This window comes from Microtus ochrogaster, unplaced genomic scaffold, assembly GCF_000317375.1.
Source record: "Microtus ochrogaster isolate Prairie Vole_2 unplaced genomic scaffold, MicOch1.0 UNK31, whole genome shotgun sequence".
Lineage (NCBI taxonomy): Eukaryota > Metazoa > Chordata > Mammalia > Rodentia > Cricetidae > Microtus > Microtus ochrogaster.
This window is the reverse complement of record NW_004949129.1, coordinates 1,912,234-1,925,085: the sequence shown is the minus strand read 5'-3', so window position 1 is coordinate 1,925,085 and position 12,852 is coordinate 1,912,234. Positions and strand designations below refer to the sequence as shown.

Here is a 12,852-nt window from a genome sequence, read left to right as displayed (position 1 = left end):
ACTGGAGTTCCTCCAGGTAAGGCGACCGACATCGGTCTCAGACAATTTACTCCTACCCCCAGCCTCACCAGGGCCTCAGGTTGTGCCCGCCTCGGGCTGATCTGGCCCGCTGCCCAGGTAGATGGCACGGAGGCTGCCAGCCCCCCCCCCCCATGTCCTCTCTTGGTGAGGTCAGGCCACAGGCGCGCGCGCGCGCGCGCGGCGGGGTGGTGGTGGTGGTGGTTAAGGCCTGGAGTCTTTTCCCTAAACCCGTGGCCTCAGGCAGGTGTGCGGATTTTCAAGGTCTGGGTAAGAAACAAAGCAGGAACTTCATCTTTGTGGTGGGCTGCAGGTTAGGGCTGGGTCCCTAAGGAAAGATTCATTCTCCTGATGCTCGCTAGCGTCTTCACTGTGCTGTTTAGTTTGTTTGTTGCTCAGCAACTCGAATCCTTCACCTTCCTCATCTTGCCCGCCCCCCCCCCCCAAGATCTCCCTTGTTTTCATTTTGTGCCCCTCACACTCCCTCCTTCTCACCCAGGGAATTCGTAGGGTCTCAATCACCTCCGGAAATCTGGACTTTCCGGCTAAAACTAGTTCTTTCTACTCAGGATCAACTAGTTGGGGGATGGGGTGGGGGAATCCGGAGGTGGTCCTTTACCACCTTGCTGAGCTCAGTTTCCTACAATCTGGGGTTCCCATTTGGAGGGAGTAAAGGAGAGGGACTCCCGCAAAGGGTGGAACTCCGCCTCTCCACGTCGTCGTTTTGCCACCTCGGATGTGGAAGCCCGGCGGGCTGAGGAGCCCTGGCTGCGGATGCTGGTGGACAAAGACGGGAGGCGCCGGTGCTGTGCGAAGGGGCTGTAGGGCAGGGGCAGGAGGAAAGTGTGTGGCGTGTGGGCCTGCCTTGAGGCTGACGCTGGGGAGAGACCTAGGCAGGAGGGGACAGAGTGCACCTGAGGGCCAGATGGTAGTATTTTCAGCTTTTTTTGCTTCTGCCCCCCAAGAATGCAACACCTCCTGGTTGCTAGCTTGGACTCTGCTCTCCCTCGTGTGTGTGTGTGTTGTATACCTCCCCAAAGGCAAAATAATGATTAACTAACTCTACAGGGAACTCGAGCATTCTTCCCAAATTAAACATTAAAAGAGTTGTCCCGCCCCCCCTTTATTCCATTGGATGTTTTTTTCTTGAGCGGAGTGGGCGGAGCATCAACTTCGGGTCAACTAAGGGTTTCCTACCTCCTCATCTGGTCTCAGCACCCCTAAAGGTTAAGCCCTATCTTCCTTCTCTAAGTCCTGAGGGGAGGTTGGCTTGGTTGTACTGGACCGGAACGGGACAGACCTCAGGCTGCCCGGGCTACTAGCTCACCAAGCCCTCCCCTAAACCTGGGAAGAGTGGATGGTGGTGGCCTTGTTTGCTGTTGGCTCCAACCGTTTAGGCCTTGCCACTTGCCTTGGGGTTTGCTAGGTGGGGCAAGATTCAGGAAGTAAACAAGGCAGCTGGGAGGGTAGGAGGGAGGGTGGGGCAGGAGCAAGAGCCAAGGCTGGAGTGGCCTGGGAGGACTAGTTCGTTGGGGGACCAACTCCTCCAATGGAAGCTTGGCTTAGGCCCTAGTTTGAATGCTTCTCTTGGGCAGGGGCTGCTGGGCCCGCTGCAGGCTCTGCTGCCCCATCTTCTCTTTTGGGTACCTGACTGCTTCTAGCCTTCTCCAGCTGAAGGATGGGGTGGAGGGATCTGGAAGCTCACCCTAGCGCAGTCTGCACCTGGGCTTCTGACATTAGACCGTAATCTGACTTGAATCTTCTACCTCTCCTTTCAAACACCTGTCCAGCTGAGTGTTGTTTTCTCACCTTGAGGGAGGGGCACCCCGGCAGAGACACCCCCCCCATCTTTCCCTGAAATGAAGGTCAAATGGGTGGGAGTGGTTGCCCGGTGTTGATGCCCCTTGCTTGGTGTCTTGAGGATGCTAAGTGTCAGGTGTGCCTCGCTTGTTCTGCTTGGCTCTTCTGGGAGTGTTTTGCTCTGTTGGTCTGTCTGCCTGTCCTCTTGGGTGTTTTTTTGTTTGTTTGTTTGGTTGGTTGGTTTTGTTTTGTTTTTTTGAGATAGGGTTTCTCTGTAGCTTTGGAGCCTGTTCTGGAACTAGCTCTTGTAGACCAAGCTGGCTTCGAACTCACAAAGATCAGCCTGCCTCTGCCTCCCGAGTGGAGTGCTGGGATTAAAACATGTACCACCACCGTCTGGCCCTCTTGGGTATTTTAACTCCTCTCTGGCCCCTCAGTCAGTACATCCCAGAGACTTTCTTCCATAGAGCAATACATAGGAGTCCCCAAGGCCAGATGCATCACCTACATCCTCAGGGTACTTAACAGCAAAGAGAGTTGTAGGTTCCAGACCCAGGCTCGGCAGACCTGGATGCTATTTGCACACCACCGGGAGGTGGGCTCCAATCCTGATAGGCTCCTAGATCCAGGCCAGGCATTTCCTCCCACCTCTCTGGGTTATAGGCAGGGTGATGTTTTGGTACTAAGGTGGGCAGAAGACAATTAGTCCCACCTGGGCTGGACACTGGCCAAGGGTGGGGAGGGTGATGTCAGAGGAGCCTCGGGCTGCTCCTCCCCACATCTTCATCTTTCTCCAGTTCGCACCCCTTGCTCCCAGGTTACCTGTAGGTTGGGGAGTCAGGGACTGAGGGCAGAGGCAGGTTGTTTGTGTTCCTCCTCAGCCAGGAAGTCCTATGGATGAGTCAAAGTTGAATGGAGAGCCTGGGGCATAGCTGTCCCGCCCCGCCCTGACTCACCTGTCCCCCAGATTCCTTCATGCCCTTGCTGAAGGGTCAAGTGTTTTGTCCTATCCCGGTGACTGTTCTGGGCAGTCTCACAGTTCTGCTGCATGGTCTGAAGAACAGGCAGGGTGCTAGGATTGGTATTTTGTTTGGGTCCTGCCTGGTTCAGCATCATGGGGTCTTCTGGTTGCTGCAGAGAAGGGCTGGGACCCTTCCCCCTTGTCTTTGTCTGGTCTCGCCTGTCACTACTTGTCCTGGCTTCCTTGCACCCGTGGGCGCTAAGGCATAGGTGAGACTCTGGTGTGTGCCAGGTGCTTTTAGACCAGAGCTGGGATAAGACAGGTGCACAATAATGGGGCAGAGTTCCCAGCACCAAGCTGAGTGTGGCAAGACCAAGAGGTCTTCTCATACAGAGGAGGTAGCTTTAGCATCGAGGCTTCGGGGAAAAGTTGGGCAGGATGAGAGGGTCTGGGAAGGCCCACAGAGTTTGGAGTTGCTGGGGTAAAAGCCCCTCCAGGGGAGGCCTTCTGTCCCCCCCTCAACCTGAGCACACAGGTCCTGCCCTCCTGATTCCTGTCCTTCCTCACTGCCTCTCTGTGTCACTCATTACTCCGCCAGGTGTTACCACAACAGGCTTGGCAACTGCTTCTGGCAACAAAGTGCTAGAAAAATCTGGGGCAGAGCCCAGTGCAATGAGCAACCTTTGCCCTGACCCTGTGGCTGCAGCTAGGGGCATGTGGCATGGAGCCTACCTGATCTTTCTCCTGAGCTGCTTTCGCTGGAGGAGGGACACTGGCATCGGAATCCCAAGCACCAGACTGACTTCTTCTGGGCACAGGCATGCTTCCTTCCCAGGATCCCAGTGTCCCTTTTAAAGTGGGCATGCCCTGTTGGGCTCTGAGGACCCTGAGAAGGCTGCGGTTTGAAGGGATCGGTGACAGCACATGGAGTCAGCAGGTCTACCTTGCCTTCACAGGTGCCATGGAACTGGACCTGAGCCCACCTCATCTCAGCAGCTCCCCAGAAGATGTGTGCCCAGCTCCTGGGACGCCTCCTGAGACTCCTCCACCCCCGGATAACCCTCCGCCAGGGGATGTGAAGCGGTCCCAGCCTCTGCCCATCCCAAGCAGCAGGTAGGATAGGGCAGTGAGCTGCACTGGTAGGGAGGGCCGGGGACAGGGAGGTGAGCCAGCACTGGCTAACACATAGGGGCTTCCATCCCTCAACTCTGCCATAGGAAACTTCGAGAAGAGGAGCTCCAGGCAACCTCTTTACCCTCCATCCCCAACCCCTTCCCCGAGCTCTGCAGCCCACCTTCACAGAAACCTATTCTTGGGGGTTCCTCCGGTGCAAGGGGTTTGCTTCCTCGAGATTCCGGTCGCCTCCACGTGAGTTGTTTGGGGAAAAGGGAGAAGCAGGGACAGAGTTGCCCCAGCTCTGGCCAGATGTGCTGGTGTCTCTTTGGTGTCGGTGGGGTATCTTGGTTCCTGAAAATAGTACAAGTCAGAGAGTAGACCCCCACCCGGCATTACCCCAAGTCACCTGCGGTTCCCGGGGTGCAGGTGGTGAAGGTGTACAGTGAAGACGGGGCCTGCCGGTCTGTGGAGGTGGCAGCAGAAGCCACAGCTCGCCATGTGTGTGAAATGCTGGTCCAGCGAGCGCATGCCCTGAGCGATGAGAGCTGGGGCCTGGTGGAGTGCCACCCCTACTTAGCACTGGGTGAGTTGGGGCACAAGGAGCCGTGGAGCAGTGTCATGGGCAAGACGGGTGGCTCATCTATGAGGCTTGGTTAATCTCTACCAATCCCTGCCTTGTCACCGTTGGTCTCAGAGCGGGGTGTGGAGGACCATGAGTTCGTGGTGGAAGTGCAGGAGGCCTGGCCTGTTGGTGGAGATAGTCGCTTTGTCTTCCGCAAAAACTTCGCCAAGTATGAACTGTTCAAGAGCCCCCCAGTGAGTGAGAATGAACCTGTGTGTGCACACTTACATATACCCTCGGCATCCCCAGCCTGAATTCTTGACCTTTGATCCCTGACTCCTTTCTTTCCCAGCATACCCTGTTCCCAGAAAAGATGGTCTCCAGCTGTCTGGATGCACAAACAGGCATATCCCATGAAGACCTCATCCAGGTGAGGTCTTCACCATAGATCCACGATCCCCCCCTAGAATCATCCAGTGTTTCTATCCGCTGCTGCCATGTGTTCTGATCGCCGTGGTGACCTTGCCGGTGAACTGGTGGCAGTCAGTGCTGGTGCTGCGCCTCCTCCGGAGGCCTGAGAGGAGGCGAGCCTTTCACCGCCTGTTCACATCTGTCCCCAGAACTTCCTGAACGCCGGCAGCTTCCCCGAGATCCAGGGCTTCCTGCAGCTTCGGGGCTCAGGCCGGGGATCAGGCCGAAAGCTTTGGAAACGATTTTTCTGCTTTCTGCGCCGTTCTGGCCTCTATTACTCCACCAAGGGCACCTCCAAGGTGAGCTCTGGAGGGTCAGCACTAGCCTGTCATGTCCTGCTTCCTCACTGGTACTCCGAGGCCCTTCCACCCTTGGGCTGGCTGTCTTCAGGCCATGCCTGGCATCTATCTACCCCAACCCCTGTTTGGCTCACCTACACTAGGTAGGAATGGAGGTAGAAAAGACAGGGAACTTGAATTTGCCTCTGCTGTGTGTGTGTGAATGTCAGTCAGTCTCAGGTGGACTTCCTCAGGAGCTGTCTACCTTGTTTTTGAAGACAGGGTCCTTACTAGGACCTAGGACTTGCAGATTAGTTTAGGCTGACTGGCAGGAGAGCCCCAAGAACTTCCTGTCCCCACACTGGGATTAGGGTGTCGCATTACATAGAGCCCTTTAGGTGGGAGCTGGGATTAAACTCAGGCCCTCCTGCTTGTACAGCCATGTCTTTACCAGCTGAGCTATCTCCTCGGCCCTCCGCCTTCATCCGCTATGCATGATGGGTATTTCCCTGCCTCTCCCTGGTCCTAAAATCTCCTTACCTGGTGGGACGCTAACGCAGAGATAGGACCTACGTGTACCAAGTCCTACTTTCTCACGATGCCCAGGACCCGAGGCACCTGCAGTACGTGGCCGATGTGAATGAGTCTAATGCGTATGTGGTGACCCAGGGCCGCAAGCTCTATGGGATGCCTACGGACTTCGGCTTCTGTGTCAAGGTGAGGACTTTAGCCTGGCCTGGTCCGGTCTGGGGGAAGGACCCAAGGACTGTCCAAATGCGCCGGCAGAATAGGCCGAGTTCCTCAAGATGGGACAGTCCTTGGGTCCTTCGCTGCCCCCGTGGCAGCTGGGCACAGGATCAGACAGGGGACAGTCCACTTCCTCTCCCCCAGCCCAACAAGCTTCGAAATGGCCACAAGGGGCTCCACATCTTCTGCAGTGAGGATGAGCAGAGCAGAACCTGCTGGCTGACTGCCTTCCGTCTCTTCAAGGTAAGACCTGAACGATGGGGTGGGGGTGGGGGAACGGGACAGGGGAGCTAGCCTTGCCTGAGGGAGGTGGCATAGCTCTGCCTTCAGGAAGGCTTCCCAGTAAGAGGTCACCATGTGGGGGGCGGGGGGGCCTTCTGAGAATACCTGTCAGGAAGGGTTCTGGAGAAATCTGGCCTGAGGGGTGTCACAGTCCATTTCCGCTCTCTTGACCTCAGAACTCCTTTTCCTCCCCTTGCTTCCAGTATGGGGTGCAGTTATATAAGAATTATCAGCAAACTCAATCTCGTCACCTGCGTCTATCCTTTTTGGGGTCTCCGCCTTTGGTGAGTATACTCACGGGTATTAGGGAAGGTAGGGATACAGGCTCAGGGCAGCTCTTCTGACCCCCTCCCTCCTCCTCCTTCTGTTCTCTTCCCAGAGAAGCGTTTCGGATAATACCCTAGTGGCCATGGACTTCTCTGGCCATGCTGGGCGTGTCATTGAGAACCCCCGAGAAGCTTTGAATGCCGCCATGGAGGAGGCCCAGGCTTGGAGGGTAAGGACATCTTGTATGCGTGCACATGTGTGTGTGTGTCTGCTGCACCAGTGCCCAAGGAGCTTTTGTGGAGTGGGAGGGAAGAAGAGGGGTTGGGGAGGTGGTGAATGCCAATGACACCCAATGCCAATGGGATCCCATGCCTCCCACTGCAGAAGAAGACAAACCACCGCCTCAGCCTGCCCACCCCATGCTCTGGGTCAAGTCTCAGCACAGGTGGGTGGTGGTCTAGGGTTCCTAGGGTGGGCGGCGGTGCTGTTCTGAGCCATCTTGGCTGGGGTCGGGCATGCCTTCCCGGAATGACCAGCATCTCTTCTCCTGACCCCAGCCATCCACCGCACCCAGCCTTGGTTCCATGGACGCATTTCCCGGGAGGAAAGCCAGCGGCTAATTGGACAGCAGGGCCTGGTGGATGGGTAAGGGGCTGAACTGGGTGGAGTAACAGACTGGGGACCAGCGAGACCTAGGGCAGGGACAACCAGGACTCTCTGGTAATCTGGTTTTCTCTCCCCGAAGTGTGTTTCTGGTCCGGGAGAGCCAGCGCAACCCCCAAGGCTTTGTCCTGTCCTTGTGCCACCTGCAGAAAGTCAAGCATTATCTCATTCTACCAGTGAGTAACGCCCCCCACTCCTACTTTGGGTTCTTGTAGCCAGGGGGTCCGTGACTTGAAGCCCTATTATGCTCCTCCTTTTTCCCTGTACAAGAAACGGGGCCCGATTGCTGGCCCCGTGGGCTGCTCCTCCACCCGGGACGGCTCTCTAACCTGCCCTCTCGCCACACCACAGAGCGAAGATGAGGGCTGCCTCTACTTCAGCATGGACGACGGCCAGACCCGGTTCACAGATCTGCTGCAGCTGGTGGAGTTCCACCAGCTGAACCGAGGCATCCTGCCCTGCGTGCTGCGCCACTGCTGCGCTCGTGTGGCCCTCTGACCCTGTCCATCCTGACTTCTGTCCCTAAGGGAGGCATCTGTGGTCCTCTCCCCAGGAGCTCCTGAGGCACTGCTCCAGTCAGGGGCATTATGAGAGAAGTAGGGGCAGCCCAGGTGGCCTCATGCCCCACACTCTGTACAGACTAAGAGGCCAGTTGATCTGCTCTGTTTTATACTAGTGACAATAAAGATTATTTTTTGATACACCCCATGAGTTCTGTCTGGCAAGAGCTGACAACAAGACCAGCAGAGTGAAGGTGTTGGTGAACCAGAATACGCCCTGAGCACAAAAATGGTGTTAGTTGCCTGGGAGCTTGCATATCCTAGCAAGTACCTGGCAGGCACTCAGTGCTGGTTAAATGGATGAGTGGACAGTGGGCAACTAGAGACTGCTTTTCTTTCATTCTTTTTTAAAAAAATATTTTAAAATTATATGTTATGTCTGTGTGTATTTGAGTATGTGCATGTGTGAGTGCAAGTACTCAAGGAAGCCAGAAGGGGGCGCTGGATTCCTTGGAACTGTATCTACAGGCAGCCAAAAGCTGTCTGATGCTGATGTTGGGAGCCAAACGCAGGTCTTCGGCAAGAGCAGTGCGTGCCTTTAACTAATGAGCCATCTCTTCAGCCCCAAGGGACTGGACTTTTCTGAAGGAACTCAGATCTCTCAGAGCCTGGGAACTGGAGATGAGCCAGATACAGTAGTACATGCCTGGAATCTCAGCACCTGGGTAGTAGCAGTAGGAATAATATTTTAGGGCCAGCCTGGGCTACATGAGACCCCCATCTCCCCACCTTTCTCTCCCCATAAACAAAAACAAGATGAGTCTACAGCAAGTCTTGGGCCAGTGGGTGGACAGTGACCCCTGACAGACTGACATGTCACAGCAGAGAAAATGGTCTCACTTCTCATAGGCCTGTGTTTCACTAGCTTCTCCCTCTTTTCCTGGCCTGGATCTGCTTTCTGTCCTTACAGTGCCTCTCACCCAGAAAGCCAGACAGGGATTGCATACACAGTTGCCCTGCCTCCCTCCCCTGCCAGTCTGTCCACCCTATCCAGCCCAGAGTGACCTTTCCAAAGTGCAGACCTGAAGCCAGGTCATGCCTTCATCTAACCCAGCCAATAGGAGCTTTGTAATAAATGTATCCAATGACAACACCCGGACCTCCTGCTCCAGTCGCAGAGACTCATCTTTTAGGATGTGAACTCCAAGAAGACATTATTTTGCCGAAAGTAAAACTTGACTCTGATTCTGTGGGTTTAATAACTAGTTTACCCGAAATATGAGGGCTAGAGGAACGCCTGAATTGACAGATGGACTGGGAAAGTACAGAAGGGATGGCTCAGTTTCTGCTTCAGCAACAACAGAGATGACAAGAACAGCAAAGATGGGGACTGTCCAGACTGTAAGAAATTTAGATGTGGTAACCAAATGGTTCAAATCCAAACTCACCGTAAAAAAGTCCATCCATGAGCACTTGGGGGTCATTTTAACTCTCATGATATTAAGGAATATACCTAATTTTTAGAAAAAAATTGTAGTAATTGGAGCGGCGGAGCTGCATCCCCAGCACCCCGGCCGCACCCCGGCTGCCTGGCTAGCTTATGCCCCAAAATAATTACACGGACACTGTATTCTTTTAATCACTGCTTGGCCCATTTCTATCTAGCCTCTTTTAGGCTAACTCTCGCACCTGGACTAGCCCATCTCTAATAATCTGCTGTAGCCCACAAGGTGGCTTACCAGGGAGCTTCTAGCCTACGCCCATCCTGGGTCGGAGCTTCATCGCATGCGTCTCGGAGAGCAGAGCTATCCCCGCGTCCACCCAGGAGAGGGGAGCATGGTGTCTCTGCTCCAGAGTGCAGAGCTGTCGAGACTGAGCTCACTTCCTCTTCCTCCCAGCATTCTGCTCTGTTTACTCTACCCACCTATGTTCTAAGCTATGAGCCCAAGCAGTTTGTTTATTACTTAACCAATGAAATCAACAGATTGATATATGACACTCCCACATCAAAAAATTTAAGGTATGAGCCGGGTGGTGGTGGCGCACGCCTTTAATCCCAGCACTCGGGAGGCAGAGGCAGGCGGATCTCTGTGAGTTCGAGACCAGCCTGGTCTACAAGAGCTAGTTCCAGGACAGGCTCCAAAACCACAGAGAAACCCTGTCTCGAAAAACCAAAAAAAAAAAAAAAAAAAAAAAATTTAAGGTATGGTAATGGCATGGTAGTTCTTCATTCCACCCCACCCCTTGAAAAGACTTATTCTAGCTGGGTGAGATGTCAAAGTCCCAGCACTGTTCTGGCAAGTTCCGGGCAAGCCTGAGCTACACGATGAGACAAATACACCAACATCTCAGTGGGAGGGAGAATCATTTGAAGTAAATCCTTTTTTAAATATTTTTTTAAAAAAAATATATTTATTATGCATACAATGTTCTGTCTGCGTATATACGTGCAGGCCAGAAGAGGGCACCAGATCTCATTACAGATGGTTGTGAGCCACCATGTGGTTGCTGGGAATTGAACCTGGAACCTCTGGAAGAGCAGCAGGTGCTCTTAACCTCTGAGTCACCTTTCCAGTTCTCATTTGAAGTATTTCAGGTGAGATGACGTGATGTCTTGGTTTTCCCAGGACTCTCATTGTATATTGGCTAGGCTGAAATTTGCTATGTAGACCAGGCTGGCTAGCCTGGAACTCACAGAGATCCACCTGCCTCTGGCAGACCCCCATCCCCCATCCTTGTTTTAGTTAGGGTTTCTGTTGCTTTAAAGAGGCACCATGACCATAGCAGCTCCTATAAAGAAAAGATTTAATTGAGGTGGTGGCTTACAGTTTCAGAGGTTTGGTCCATTATCACCATGGTGGGGAGCATGGCAGTGTGCTGGCAGACATGGTGGAGGAGTAGCTGAGAGACCTACATAGTTTGTTTGTTTTTGTTGTTTTTTTGAGACAGGTTTCTCGGTAGCTATTGAAACCAGTCCTGGAACTAGCTCTGTAGACCAGTCTGGCCTAGAACTCACTGAGATCTGTCTGCCTCTGCCTCTCAAGAGCTGGGATTAAAGGCGTGCAAGAGTCCTACATCTTGCAGGCAACAGGAAGTCAACTGAGACACTGGGTGGTATCCTGAGTAGGGAAAACCTGAAAGCCCGCCCCCACAGGGACACACTTCCTCCAACAAGGCCACACCCACTCCAACAAAGCCACACCTCCTAATAGTGCCACTCCCCATGAGACTATGGGGGCCAAATTACATTTAAACTACCATAGTCCCCAAACTCTAGTGCTGAGAGTAGAAGCATGTGTCACCATGTCCAGCCTGGCTTCATTTTTCAAAAGATCCAGATTTGTTGATGCCCTCACTACTTCTGCATATGCTTGAAAAATCTCACAACTTTTTAAAAATAGAGAACCTTTCTAAAGCACTGAGACCGGCTGAGAGCTAGGTAAGGAAACAGCTGCTTTGCCAGCTACACTAAGGTCCTTGTGGTCCTTGTTCAACTCCTAGCTCTCCCGGGAACCAGGAGGGCAGGCTCTAGGGCAGCTGGGATGTCTAACTGGCCCTGGGTGCCAGGTCTGGGCACATTCTGTCCCCCTCTCCCCCCAGCTGACCTTCGGGTAGAAATCCTAAGCTTCAGAACAGGCCTTTCTAAAGGCACTCTGTAGGGTCTGTCTCTGCAGTCAGGTTTGGCCTGAGGTGACCTCAAAGGTCCAGCCACTTCAAGGAGCACTTGGGCCAAGTTCATCAGCATCGGTGGCCAACTGGGACAAAGACAACCCACGCTTGCCTGATGCCAGGCTAGGGAGTTTGGAGCCAGGTCTGACAAAGAGAGACAAAGAGACCCCTTGCACACTCCAGACTGCTGCCTGCTGGGACCTCCCCCACAGAGCTCATCGTGGCCTCGATACAAGGACTGCCGATCTCATTGCTGTTCTGCAGGTCTTGAGGCAAGCATCAGTGCCCTCCACAGCTGGACACCTGCCATGGTCCCCAGAACTAGCCTGTCTTCTGGCTGCTCCTCAAGTTTGGAACTGGGAGTGTACTGCCCATGGATGTCCAGTGCCACTCCTGAGGTATTCATGCCAAGATCCCAGGAAAAGGGCCAAGATGAGTCACCTTTTAAGCAAGTCTGAGGAGTTAGGCCGCCCCCAAGATAACCCAGCGTCTCCTCAGCACCTGAGGTACTAGAAAGGGGATTACACCCCTTCTATGTCAACCAGCCAATCGGAATCTCAGAGACCGATATGCCTTCCATTTTACACACAGAAAACAGTCTCAGAGCATGTGACCCACCTGGGGTCACAGAGAAAGTTGGAAACAACCAGCCCAGGCTGCAGGTGATGGACACCATCCTTTCCAGCCCTGGAGGAGGAGCTGGATGGGCCAAGGGCTGGGAGGGTGGCGGCTACTACCTGGTGGGAGGAGAGAGCTGACTCCTGCAAGCTGTCCTCTGACCTCCATTGCTACACGCGCACCATGACATGTGACCTTCCCTCTAAGTAAATACATGTTAAGAAAAAATTGTTCTGAGGGCTTTCAAAGTGGCCCAGCGGGTAAAGGCATTTGTGGCTAAGCCTGACATCCCGACCAGTCACCAGGACCCACATGATGGAAGAACAAACTGTGGCAAATTGTTCTCTGACCGTCTCTCTCTGTCTCTCTCTCTCTCTGTCTCTCTCTCTCTGTCTCTCTCTCTCTCTGTCTCTCTCTCTCTGTCTCTCTCTCTCTCTGTCTCTCTCTCTGTCTCTCTCTCTCTCTGTCTCTCTCTCTCTGTCTCTCTCTCTCTCTCACACACACACACACACCACACACCATACACACACACAATGTCATGAGCACACAGCCCACAAACATGCACACCAATATACTTATAAAAATTATAATAAATGAATATAATTAAACCATCTTCTCATATAAATGATTATGTGTATATGTGTATATGCTTATATATATATGAGATATGTATATGTATGCATACATTTGTGAGTGTACACATACATATATGAGAGAGAATATCAGTCTTACAGTCCAGACTAAAATTGCTGTCTTCCTGCTTTCCTCTTGAGCCTCCCTTTGGGACCAGCATATGTATATTTCACTAGGGCATCAGTGGTAGAAAACGGCCTTGTGACTGCAGGGAAAGCTGAGTGGGAGTGGGATGCGTTGCATGCACAGCACGCACGCGTCATAACG

The 12,852-nt window shown here is 53.3% G+C and overlaps 1 protein-coding gene across 1 annotated transcript; it reads left to right on the top strand.

The window, feature by feature from the left end:
- The first annotated feature begins 263 nt into the window (after positions 1-263).
- On the top strand, positions 264-7,848 carry Grb7 (growth factor receptor bound protein 7). The gene is made up of 15 exons (XM_026789876.1): positions 264-288; positions 3,736-3,892; positions 3,997-4,147; positions 4,322-4,478; positions 4,590-4,711; positions 4,810-4,887; positions 5,078-5,227; positions 5,813-5,923; positions 6,098-6,196; positions 6,439-6,519; positions 6,615-6,731; positions 6,887-6,947; positions 7,060-7,147; positions 7,248-7,341; positions 7,517-7,848. Exons 2-15 carry the CDS (start codon positions 3,741-3,743, stop codon positions 7,661-7,663), a joined length of 1,608 nt encoding a protein of 535 aa, XP_026645677.1. The 5' UTR covers positions 264-288; positions 3,736-3,740; the 3' UTR covers positions 7,664-7,848.
- The last annotated feature ends 5,004 nt before the right edge of the window (positions 7,849-12,852 follow it).

Coding starts and splice junctions, on each gene's coding strand:
- Grb7 (XM_026789876.1), top strand. CDS start 3,741: ATGGAACTGGACCTGAGCCCACCTCATCTCAGCAGCTCCCCAGAAGAT. Junction 4,148..4,321: donor GAGATTCCGGTCGCCTCCAC/GTGAGTTGTTTG, acceptor CCCGGGGTGCAG/GTGGTGAAGGTGTACAGTGA. Junction 6,520..6,614: donor TTTTGGGGTCTCCGCCTTTG/GTGAGTATACTC, acceptor TTCTCTTCCCAG/AGAAGCGTTTCGGATAATAC.